Source organism: Pomacea canaliculata, linkage group LG6 (assembly GCF_003073045.1).
Source record: "Pomacea canaliculata isolate SZHN2017 linkage group LG6, ASM307304v1, whole genome shotgun sequence".
Classification (NCBI taxonomy): domain Eukaryota; kingdom Metazoa; phylum Mollusca; class Gastropoda; order Architaenioglossa; family Ampullariidae; genus Pomacea; species Pomacea canaliculata.
This window is the reverse complement of record NC_037595.1, coordinates 19876698-19888745: the sequence shown is the minus strand read 5'-3', so window position 1 is coordinate 19888745 and position 12048 is coordinate 19876698. Positions and strand designations below refer to the sequence as shown.

At 39.9% G+C, this 12048-nt stretch overlaps 1 protein-coding gene across 1 annotated transcript; it reads left to right on the top strand.

Annotated features, from left to right (window-relative positions):
- The first annotated feature begins 733 nt into the window (after positions 1-733).
- Positions 734-7140, top strand: LOC112565661 (putative nuclease HARBI1). Its single transcript, XM_025241276.1, has 3 exons — positions 734-1077; positions 3598-3713; positions 3959-7140. The coding sequence occupies exons 1-3, from the start codon at positions 900-902 to the stop codon at positions 4772-4774; spliced, it is 1110 nt and encodes a 369-aa protein (XP_025097061.1). The 5' UTR covers positions 734-899; the 3' UTR covers positions 4775-7140.
- The last annotated feature ends 4908 nt before the right edge of the window (positions 7141-12048 follow it).

The window sequence follows — 12048 nt, the reverse complement described above, 5'->3', positions numbered from 1 at the left end:
CTCGATGAAGTTTCTCACGGGTGTACTATAAACACGGACAAGAAGGCGCAGTCCGTGAGAGCCAAGGAGAAGAGACAGAGGTTCATCCTATCGCGGAGACCCTGACTATAGAACACAACACAGTTGATGACATTCGATCCGGCCTGCTAACAGCCTGCAAAATCTATCATGTCGTATGAAAACAATGGACTGAAAACACTTATGTTAACAGTGTTGGAGGAATAAAATAATGTTGCTCAGCAGATGTATCTTCTTTTTAAGTTTGTTCAACTTCTATAATATATATAGTTTGATATTCATGGGTCTAGTTTTCGTAGCAATAGTTCGCACTTTCAGCACAGGTGTGTGAGCGATCGAAGGCGTACAATGTCATGAACGCAAATCTTGATGACATCACATAAAGCAGTTCAGTACAAAAACTACAACTGAATTTGTTTGTTTATGTTTGCGTTTGTAAAGCGCACAGAATCTCCAACGCGGATAAATGTCGTCTTAAATATACAACATTATTTTCGTCAAGAACGGTAACTCGCGTTAAATTATTATGAGATCTTGAAGGTGATCATTTTTTTCGTATAGCTTGACAAAAGTGATTTTTGAAGAGATTTGCAGAGGATCAGTATAACTTACAGTAATTTCTATATCGTTGATCCTAACCTAATGCAAATTGCAATAAGTAATTAAACTGACCAATGGGTTTTGCCGCGGGAATGTAGTCACGTGTCTTGTCATTATGGCAGAGCGCCTTTGCTACAGTACAGAGTACGAGAACATTGCAGCTGCTATTATAATTGCTGCAGTGGCAAGACGTCGCCGCGTTCGCAAACAGAGAAAACGCAAGGCAACGTTACCATGCATTTTAAAGCGCGAAGCGTATGGCGCATTCCATTCTTTAGCTGATGAACTATCCAGCGGACAGAACGAACGAACAGAGGCAATTTTTGCCAATGGCTGCAAACACGTGCAATGATCTGTTGCACCTCGTGGCTCCACTTATTAGAAAGGCCGACACGTCTTATAAAGACAGTATACCAGCAGAAGAACGTCTTGCAGTCACACTGCGTTACCTTGCATCAGGTAAGCTTACATTAAGTAAACTTTAAAGTCTATCAACAATCTAGAATACATTTAATGTTTGTATGCTAACATTAAAGTTTAATGTATTCTCGATTGTCGCTGGACGTACAAAGCTTTTATTATCGCTACTAGACGAGTCGACTTCTGCCTCTTTTGTGTCAGCAGCAGCAGAGTTAAACTTAAGTAATTCATTTCATTGATTTAAACAGTAAGATATTCTCGGTACATAGACAAGTAAGAAGTAAATTTAAAACCATGAGTTGTGACAGCATAATTATTAGGAACAGGATGATTAGTAGGGAAATTGTTTTTTTTTTTGGGTGAGGAAGCAATTTAATAAAGCTATTCACATTAGCAGACCATAAAGGGATCAATCCCTAAATTTCAAATTCCAGCAAATGTGGCAAAGCACTTTTGTAAGATATTGTCTAAAATAATAAGAATAAAATGAACATAGACCTATCAACTCACTACTGTTGCAACTCGAGCAAGCATCTCCCGGTTTTTATGATGCAGTAGATCTTTCCACAGGGGGAATACTAGACACGTTTTCCTTTCTACTTTTCGATACCATGTCAAGTCTATGCTTGCTGAAGAAAGCGAAGGATGTTTTGAATGGTGTTTCGGGCTTGTATTTTGGAATCTCATTGTCATCAATTGCACCAAGCTGTTTGAGAAGTTCCAAAATGAAATCTTAACTGTAGCTGAAAAAAATATGGCTCTGAGCCCTAGCAACATCTGAAAGTGATAAAGTTTTCTACCTCAGTTGGTTTTTCGAAAACTATATCTACTTGTCAGTTGGGCACATCTATACCCGACAAAAATTTTTGTAGCTGTCTGCTACTGTAGCCTCATATCTGATGTCTACTTAGTTTGTTTTTTTATGGTAAAAACTAGCATTAGTATGTCTGTGTATTGTACTTTGTAGAAAAAAAAATGTAACAGGCTTTTTATTTAACCATTGCAAAATCAGTAGATTACCTTCTCTTTTCCATCTCATCTGATCTACAGGATCTTAAGAAAACACTTTTGCCTTCTAGTTTAGCAGGAACTTGGTTCAAGTTTGTAAAAACTATCCATGGCAGACTGTATCATGAGTCAATACATGATCTAAACATCATTATAAACGTCAAAATTTACCTTGTGCCCTTTCGCTTAATATCATGGGGGCCATCATTTCGCCTCTAGACTGAAAAGACAAATCCATCACAGATTAAAAAAAAAAAAGTAGCTATTAACATCAAACATTACCAAAAGAGCCATATGCTGTTTGAGCAAGATAGATATACAACCTGAACTGCCTATTTTAGCAAAACCATGTGGATAAGTTCAGCCACCATTATACTTTTTAAAAAAAAATGACCGCATGCACATACGCTTGCAGAGAATGTATATTACAATGACATATTAAACATGATTTTTTTTTTCTATTGGTCTTACAAACGAAAGATTTTGTCCGCATTTTACCATGAATTATTTTTTCATTATTATTATATGTAGAGACTTCATTGATCGGGCACTCATCTCACTCAAAGCACATCATGCTACATTAGTGCACTGACATTTTCTTAAAATTGTTTTTAAAAAACCACTTCAATAGAAAAAAAGTGAAAATGTGCTGTATAAAGTCACATTTTTATCATTAATTTATAGTAATGCAGTTTTGTCAACCATCCCAGGCTCTAAAGACTGTAGGATGTTGCAATTGTCAATTTTTTTTTTAAACCATGAGCTGTAAAAGCAGATCTACATAATCCAAAAAATATTTTACATTTTTCACTATCGAAAATGATTTATACTGCTGTTACCTCCCCCCCCCCATGTGAACCTATGCTCCTTGAGGAGTAAAAAAGACAAACTAAAACTACCATCCACCCCACCAACATGAACAGTTTGTGGTCTTTTACAACCTCTTAGGCAGAGGTTGTGTGTTGGAAAGCTTTTAGGCAGTCTGTTGGCGCAGCTGGTACCGGTTGTCACCAATATAGTGAAGGTTGGCTGTCCTTGATTTGGTTCTCTATCAGGCATGCTATTTTTTTCTCGGCATTTGATTTCTGTTTACAGGGCTGGCTGCCTTGCCCTGATATAGCTAGCTGGCTTTGAGCGAAACACTGCCCCCCTCCACCCCCTTGACAAGATTATAGACTGTTCTGGCCATCATGATACGGTCATAGCAGGGTTTGTTCAACTCAGGCAGGATGTCAGTTACTGCTGGGGTGATATGTCGAAATGACAAATGTTTCAAAGCAGTTGTTGGAGGCAGAGTGTAGGCATCTTTGAGCTTATCTAATATGTGGCCCTCATTTGGAAAGAAATTGTAACTTGGAATACATTATGCATAATATTGTTCCTCTCTTGATTCCTGATGTTAAGAAATTGCTCCCATCATTTATGTACAGTTCTTCATAATTGGAAATGGTGAATTTTGATTTTTGTGTCAAATATGCATCTGATGGTCTGCAGTTTTTTTTTTCTTCTTTTGAACAGATACGTTAGCCTCAGTATGATGTGTTTGTACAGGAGGGCCATACTCAGATCTTCTTAAGGAGTTCAAGATCCCAGTCTCCACAACTAGCTATGTTATTCCTGAAACTTGTGATGCTATCTACCGTGCACTCCAAAAGAAGTACTTAAAGGTGGGTACATATAAGTACTCAAGTTGTTTAATTTTTTATCCTGTTCGACCAAGGTAAATTGTTAAATTACCTAGACGACTATGTCCTCAGATGTGCTCAAAAGCTCTTCTGTTGTAATGAGTTACTTAGTTTTTAGGATAGTCTTTGCCACTGAACCATTAAAATAATCCATGCTCCCTAAATAACTAGTTACAGAATTTTTAAAATCTTGTCATGTTCAAAAAAGGAAATTTTTTTTTTTCTAGTTTCCAAGGACAGTTGAAGACTGGCAACATATCCAAGATGAATTCTTTGACAAGTGGGGTTTCCCGCAATGCATCGGGGTGCTGGATGGCAGACATGTCCGTATTCAGTGTCCTCAGAAGAGCGGTCTTCTATATCAGAACTACTTGCATTTCCACAGTGTTGTGCTTCTTACGTTGGTTGATGCAGATTGCAGGTTTCTGTACTATGAGGCTGGAGCTCCTGGGGGTAGTGGAGATGCCAGCATCTGGAACCAGTCTTTCCTGAAAGCTAGTCTTGATGGTAATGAACTCAATACTCCTGTTCCAGAAAAATTGCCAGGCAGTGGCGCTGTGATTCCAAGCATCATTGTTGCTGATTCAGCATTTCAGATGTCATCCAGAGTCATGACTGCATATTCTCAGGAAGTCTTGTCTGAGAAACAGGAAGTCTTCAACAACCATCTCTCTCATGTTAAGCAAGTGGCAGAGAACACCTTTAACATTTTGGCCTCAAGGTTTGGTGTGTACCATTCTCCTATGAGAATTGATCCCCCAAGAATCAAATCTATACTACTTGCAACCATTGCTCTCCACAACTTTCTACTTGACTGCAAGGATCAGAGGTACTGTAATGCAGGTGATGATGGAAAACTAAGCAGTTTCTATGTGACAGACAGCAGTGAGTGGCAACAGAATGCAAAAGCTTCTTTTACAGGTCTTCAAGCAGCACTGAATGATGGACACCAGCAGGCAGCTAATGGTGAGAAGATAAGAGAAGCACTCAGAGATTATTTTAACAATGCTGGGGTGGGCTGTCGGCAGAACTGCATAGTTTGAATTAGTTCAATGAATATATGGAAGGTAGGTGGGGAAGGTTGTGTTTGTCATATCCTGCATTCCGTAGCTCTTTTATACATTTAGTTAGTTACTATGGAAACCTGATTATTTTTTTACAATTCATTCCTTTTCAGGCTGAAGCAAAAATGAGTGCTGATTTGAAATTTTTTAAAATCATTAATTATATATCTTTATCTGCTTACAAGTGACATATTTGCTATGACTTCTTAACTGTTTGACTTCCTTAAATCGCTAGTTAATTTGTGAGTACTGATGGCACACTTCTGTTCCTTCAAGTGTCATTCAGCCATCACTGTTCTCCTGCTTAGTTGCAATCACATGTAATAAGTGTTTGTGCCTTTTTAATCCACGTCATAATTTGATCCTCTAGATCAAAGCACCTTTTTGACAGTGTTTATTGAAACAACCTCAAGTAAGCTCTCTTATGAAAAGATTTGAAGGATTGCATCAGAAACAGTTTTTCTAGTGCAGTGGGCATCAAGTTCAGCACATCCCAAATCTTGCTACTGTGGTTGAATTGTGGTTCTTTTTGTTGTAGACTCATGAAAAAAACCGAAATGGCTTAGCAAACCATGCAAATCATATTTTTTAAAGTAGCCTTGTATTTAGTTTTTCACTTTCTTGTGACTGGATCATTGATTTGATATATGACTTATAGTATTGTGTCAAGTAGCTTTTAAAATACTTGTACGTTTTGAAACAAAAACGTCGACCAGAGTCACAATTTTCACTCTAGGTACTCAAAAAACAGTTCTAAAGTGCTATTTTGTTACTCTATTTAAAAACCCTTATAGGTATTTAAAATATTGAGTTAAATTTTTAGAGTGTACCCCTGACCTTAAGATGATGTGGTTACTTGATACTGTGTGTGTGACGAAACTGGGGGGGAGAAGACATAGACCTAACCCAAGGGAAAAGAGGACACGTCCGCTGGATTGTCTCGTCCAGAGTCCACCCTTTTCAATTCCCTTGCCTGATTTTGTGTTCCTGTCACAGAATAACAAATATCTAAAGTGAACGAAATAAAAATTAGAACATGCAAGTCAGTCTTGCAGTTTTAGACTAGAATGAACATGTCTATAGAGACAGTACCTTTGTCAGTGTGGAGCTGTACTCATGATTAGAACAATATTGCCTTTGAAAGTGCAAATATAAATAGTAAATTATTTCCTGGCTTATCAATGATGGTGAGATTTTGTTACTTAAATTATATTATTTGTTTCCAAATCTTCATCAGAACTACTGGCTGTTTCAGCTTACTTGTTTTCTTCATGTTCGGAATCAAATTTGTGTTGTTCGGCGACACGTCTCCAGATATTCTACTAATTTTCTCTTTTAAAGTGCATTGTCCAAGTTGTATTTGGTTGTGCTGAATGCGTAAATTGTTGTAATTTTAATTAGAATCTCTATTAGTGTGCTCATTCCAGTCAAAATGAAATGTCTCCCTGGACAGCAAGTAGTCCTCTGGATGTTTATAGAGGACATGGCTGTGCAGAAGCTTGACAGCAGCAGGATCAGTCAGCAGTATTAGAAGTGGTATATTTAGAGATTACGTGCATAGTGAGGCTTCCTTATACTGGCTCAATACACCAGTAAACATGATCCCTGACCATTGCTGTCTTGTCACTGAGCTGAGGGCGACACGTCTTGCCGAGGTTCACCAGTTTTTTTTTTCATCCCAGCTTTTATACTTTTCGTAACATGCCACCCTTCATTAATGTTTCTAACATCTTTTTTCTCACTAACTTATTAATTGCAATGTTACGGTCATGAACATCCTCTTGAATGATGACATCCTCTAGCACCCACTGACTTGTGCTGTTGGGTGCACTTGATATACAATAGATATAAGTAATTTGTGCTTTTTCTTGACAACTTCATAATTTAAATCATAATCTCATAAACCCAGATAGTGACAGTGTAAAGCACAGTCTCTAAGGGGGGGATGTGTGATGTCCACACGTGTGCATGGCACTGGCATTAATATAAATCCACGCTTTTTCTCCAGCTCCCAAATTTGACAGGAACAGTGGACACAATGCTGTTCCAGTGTTAGTAATAAATGCAAGGGAGTGAATGAAAATAAATCCATCGCATTTTACTCTGTTGCGGGTAAGTTTATTTACTTATAGCTTTTCTCACAAACTCTTGATTATTTTTAATCAATTTGAGATATTTGCTAGTTGCTCATATCAATGCCTCCACAACCCAGTCGGGGCATGGATAAAACAGATTATTTGCATTGAAATGCTCAATCACGGACATTTGAAATCCCAAAATAATAGCTGTCAGAACCTGTCTCGAGTGTTTGAGAGGGCATGTCTATGTCTGCATGATCCATGGTGTTTAAAAAGTGTCTGCCTGCAGGGGATTTTTCCCTCCACCCAAATTCCTGATCAGGAAAAATTCTTATTCTGAGGAGCAGTAGGTGTGGTGACCAGACAGCAAAGTCACAATAGCTTTGTTTGGTGATGTTCATCTCGCTTTGCACTTGAAAATAGTATGCATGTTTCTCTTGGAGTCCTAGTGACTGCTGATTGTTGTCCAATTGCAGAAAGTCTAGGTCTTGGTATGTAACATCTTTCTATTTCATTCTGGCAGGACACTTAATTTCCACACATTGAGCACCTCAACACTCGCATGACACCATGCATCTAGCCCGGCCCCAAAAAACAGGATACTCAGGGTTCATGTGGAGTCCTGACTTAATCCTGATAAAACAATGATGCTCCTCTTGCATGTTGCTAAGGTATTCTTGCTTGTATACCAGGAAACAATGATTTGTCGAATTTCTGTTGCTTTCCAACTATCAAGTTTATACAATGACCTACATTTTCTTCCAAATTAATGAAGGTTATATTTTCTAAAAATAAAGAGGTAAAAGAATCAACTCACTACAATACGCAGTCTTTAGCCCGTTCGACCCGGTGTACGCAGCAGCGAGAATGACCGACGAATGAAAATCTCTAGACTGGTATTTTTTTTAAAAAATTTATTTAATATCAATCTCATTAACAACAACTATGTGTGATACTCCGTTTGGTTTAAAGATCATTTAAATAGATTAGTAAAGTGGATGTATACATTGATTCAACAAATATACGTTTTGTTCTTGTAAAAAATCAACTGAAAGACTGTAACTGCATCGGACCGAGAACTCACAAAATGGACCGCCGTAGGTCAAGAAGTTCGACAATCAGAAAATATTTATAAAATATATACAAACACAAAAGCACAAAACATGCATATATTTAATGAGAATATACCTTTGAATTTTAATATTACTTACTGTTTTCTTCTCATTTTCGGTTTGAGTACAAATCCACGTCGAATTGAGTAACCTGCTACAAATGTCACCATTGTCTGAAAGCAAAAGGAGTCCATTATACCATTGGCAGTGCACACAGGTCCCTTGCATTGTAGCAAGTGCTTGCATGGGCACTCACAAACTAATCTTTTGGTCATGGGGTTATGAATGCTGTCATGGCGATCTGTGACCTGGGTACTGATTGTCACCATGTCCTTCAGTTTCAGGTGAATCCCCTACCATCTTTATGCTTCCTATCCTTTCAGCAGAGGCTCTTTCCTGGTACCCTCCCCAAACATTATACACTGCAAGAACGTCTCCTGTATTCTATAGGAAGTATGGGTTGTAAAGCAATGTTGGTATGGAGGAACATGTTAATGATTAAAATCCTGGAGGGAGAACAAGCAGTGAAGAAGACTGCTTGTGCAAATTAAGCTGTTCATTACCTGATGACTGACAAATCACTCCTAAGGAGTTCTTGTAGCTGTTCAGTTGCCAGTTTTGCTGAAGGCTCAAGAGGGAGAAGGCAAGGGGGGACAGTTGCAGTGCGCGTTCTGTTTTCCAATATTTGTTTTCGCATTGGAGACATACAATCTCATTGTAGACTGTGCGGATTTTTCCTGAGCAAGATGTGCATTCTTCTGCCAATTTTCGTGCAGGTACCATTTGTTCTCGCAAAGCACACAATTCTTTCAGTCACACAAAACAAAAACATTCTGGTGACAAGGGATATTTCTATTCCTGATAAAAATATACTTTGAATTGAAAACATGCAATTTTTTGTGCAATCGTCCGCTTTAAACCATTGGGAGGGCATGTGGGGTTCACTGTGAAAAAGCAACAGACTCCAGAAATTCATCCCAGTCAGTCTGGTGTTCATCTTTTAGCTTGCTTAATCTTGTTTGAACAGTGCTGTTCATACGTTCCACTAATCCATTTGTTTGCGGATGATATGCAGAAGATGTGGAATACCTTGCGTTGAATTCCTTATACAGCCAATCATTCAACTGGGAAACACAAAGAAGAGAAAGGAAAAAGACAACAAGTGTACTACTCCTGACACTTTTTGCGCAAAAAATCTTATTATGTCTTCCTTTGTCTGGGGAGGAAAACATAACAGAATCAAGGAATCAGTAGTCTGTAAACCCTATGGGCTTAACAACTAGTGGGCTAGGGTTAGGTTTACTGTGCCTACCTGGATTTTTTCGACATATGAGTCTGTCGGGCCAGCATCACTTGTATGGCAGGCGTCAGATAGCGTTGTTGGGCGAATTCTCCAACAAACGAATCTGCCATTGGCGCAGTGGCCTTCTCTGTCTAGCGATGGCTGGTGTATGCTTCCTGTCCTTTCAGCAAAGGTTCTTTCCTGGTACCCTCCCCAAACATTATACTTCAGGAACGTCTCCTGTATTCTATAGAAAGTATGGGTTGTAAAGCAATGTTGGTATGGAGGAACGTGTTAATGATTAAAATCCTGGAGGGTGAACAAGCAGTGAAGAAGACTGCTTGTGCAAATTAAGCTGTTCAGTACGTGACTGACAAATCACACATTGTAGCTGTTTAGTGGCCAGTTTTGCTGGTGGCTCAAGAGGGAAAAGGCAAGGGGGGACAGTTGCAGTGCGGGTTCTGCTTTCCAATATTTGTTTTCTCATTGCAGACATACAGTCTCTATGTCATCATCATCATCAATCACCAATCATCATCAATAATCAGTCATCTCCAGATGACATCGCTGAAGCGCATAGATCAAGAATCGAATCTACACATCATGCAGCAACGTACGTGGTTCGTAAATCAAAAATGGAAAGCGGCATGGTCCACACTGGTCCATACTGCTTAAAAGTGTCAGTTAAAAAAGGCACAAAATCCACTACAGTCAAAAATCCAAAGCAAGATGAAAGAACATGAGACGGAAGCAGTTAGTGGACGAAGATGTCTATTGTAAGTAATGACGCAGCACAAGCACAGAATAACAATCCACAACAGAGGCGAAAGGTGCAACAAACATTACAGATGAATTGGAGAAACCAAAACTCATCATAGATCCACAGAAGATACAAAAACGTCAGAGCTGGTCCCCTCGAGCCAGTTAAGCGAAGGGACATCACTCTAGTGTAACCTTTGTTAATGACATGTACAGCTAAAATAACACTGGCGATAAAACTACGACCGCAGCGTGTTAAAGTACTCACGGGGTTGAGCTAGTGGAGCTGGAAGTGAGTGGAAAAGTGCTTCTGTTAATCTCCCCCACACCCAGCTTACTGCAAATCGGGTGAGGCGGACGGCCGCGCGCCATATATATTCCATATTCTGAAACGATACCAGTAGTGTAGTCATTCTTCATGAGGGCATTTTTAGCCATGACATCCCAGTTATAAAAAAAAACACGTGTTCAGTGGCGTAGGAAGATGTTCGGCTTTGGAGAGGGGAGGGGGCAACTCTATACTGACAGTGAACGATGTTCACATTCTTGCCTTAATATCTTTTTTGAGGGACCGGTTGCGTCCCTTGACTCTACCCCACCCACCCTGGAGGTATGTAAGATGCAATGCTCAGCACTTCTTTATACCTGAGTCGACGCTCCAGTGAGCACGGAGCACCTTAGGGTTCAGTGATTACAACCTCTGGTTGTCGTACAGAATCAGGTGAGTCTGTGACCAGAGGCTGGAGGTCAGTTCAACAGGCCGCGGGGTGATTTGCGGGGAATAATCTTCTGTTAGCCTTTATTGCTGAATGTTTGGCTTTGTTGAAGGACTTGTTACATTATGACGACTACTATACTTGACTAGTAAGACAAACCAGGTTTACGAAGTCTACTTGGTTGTCTAGGCTTTATGTCAGTAATAAAACATTGACCACATCGCCATCGGTAATCGATAGAACAAAGCCAGCGCTCAGCACACCTTTGCTTGACCTTCACTCATAAATATTTCCAGGTAAGGGGTGCAAGGATCAAGCACCTGTGCAGTTTATGATATTTCCCGGAAGCCATGAACACGTAGTGACGTCACGGTGTGCTTGGGTGCAGTGGCACCAGTCCCCACCCCAAATTCCACCCCAACATCCCATCCTGTCACGGAAACTTGCAGTGAATGGAAATCAGTGGTCAGATGCGTGCAAGACAGAGCTTCTATGTTATAGTATTTCGTCTCATCTAAACTAGGATAAGTAAGGCTTGTTGTACACAATAGACTGTAAAGCTTGTTGTAGACAACAGACTGCAAGACTTGTAGACAAGCACGTGTATTGCCGTCCGCATACGATCCATCACACAAGCAGTCCAGTCATTGTAGCTTTCGTGTCTCCTACAAGGACGCTGTCATCAGTCAACAACAACAAAATGATTGGGGCTACGAAGGCTCCCACCCCTTCTTTCCATTACAGTGAAAAGACAGACTGGAGTAGTAGAGACACCTCAAATTGCATTTCCTCTTACTTCAAGGCCGAGGTGGACGACGATGTTGCGGTCGAAGGTGACACTCTTGGGCGCGCCGATTGATAAACCATCTCTGGAAGGAAGAACAACAATGTTAATACGTGTCTCTGGTCAGGCTCCCTGTGGGACCCTGGGGTATGCATGTCCTTCAATCTGTTCTATCCAAATCTTTTCTGGTGGTTTCTCTTCCACTATTAACTCTGTCTTCTCGACTTCCACCTTAGCCTCCTCCTCTTCATTCTTCTGTTGAGTCTCGGACTCTGTTTTGCTTTCTACCAAACGTTTCTTCTCAAGGACCTGGTGGGTTTCGCTTTCTGTTTTGATATCCAGCTCTTTCGTTTCTTCTCCATCATCATCCGCCGAGCTGTCCTTGACATCATCCTTTTCGTTTTCGCCATCCCCTATCTCCATGGCTTTTGTGGTTTGCTGGCTAGTCGTTTGGAAATTCTCAGCCTCATGTGAATAATTGTTCACTCTTTGAAAAAACTCGATTGCTGGGGCTCTTAGTTC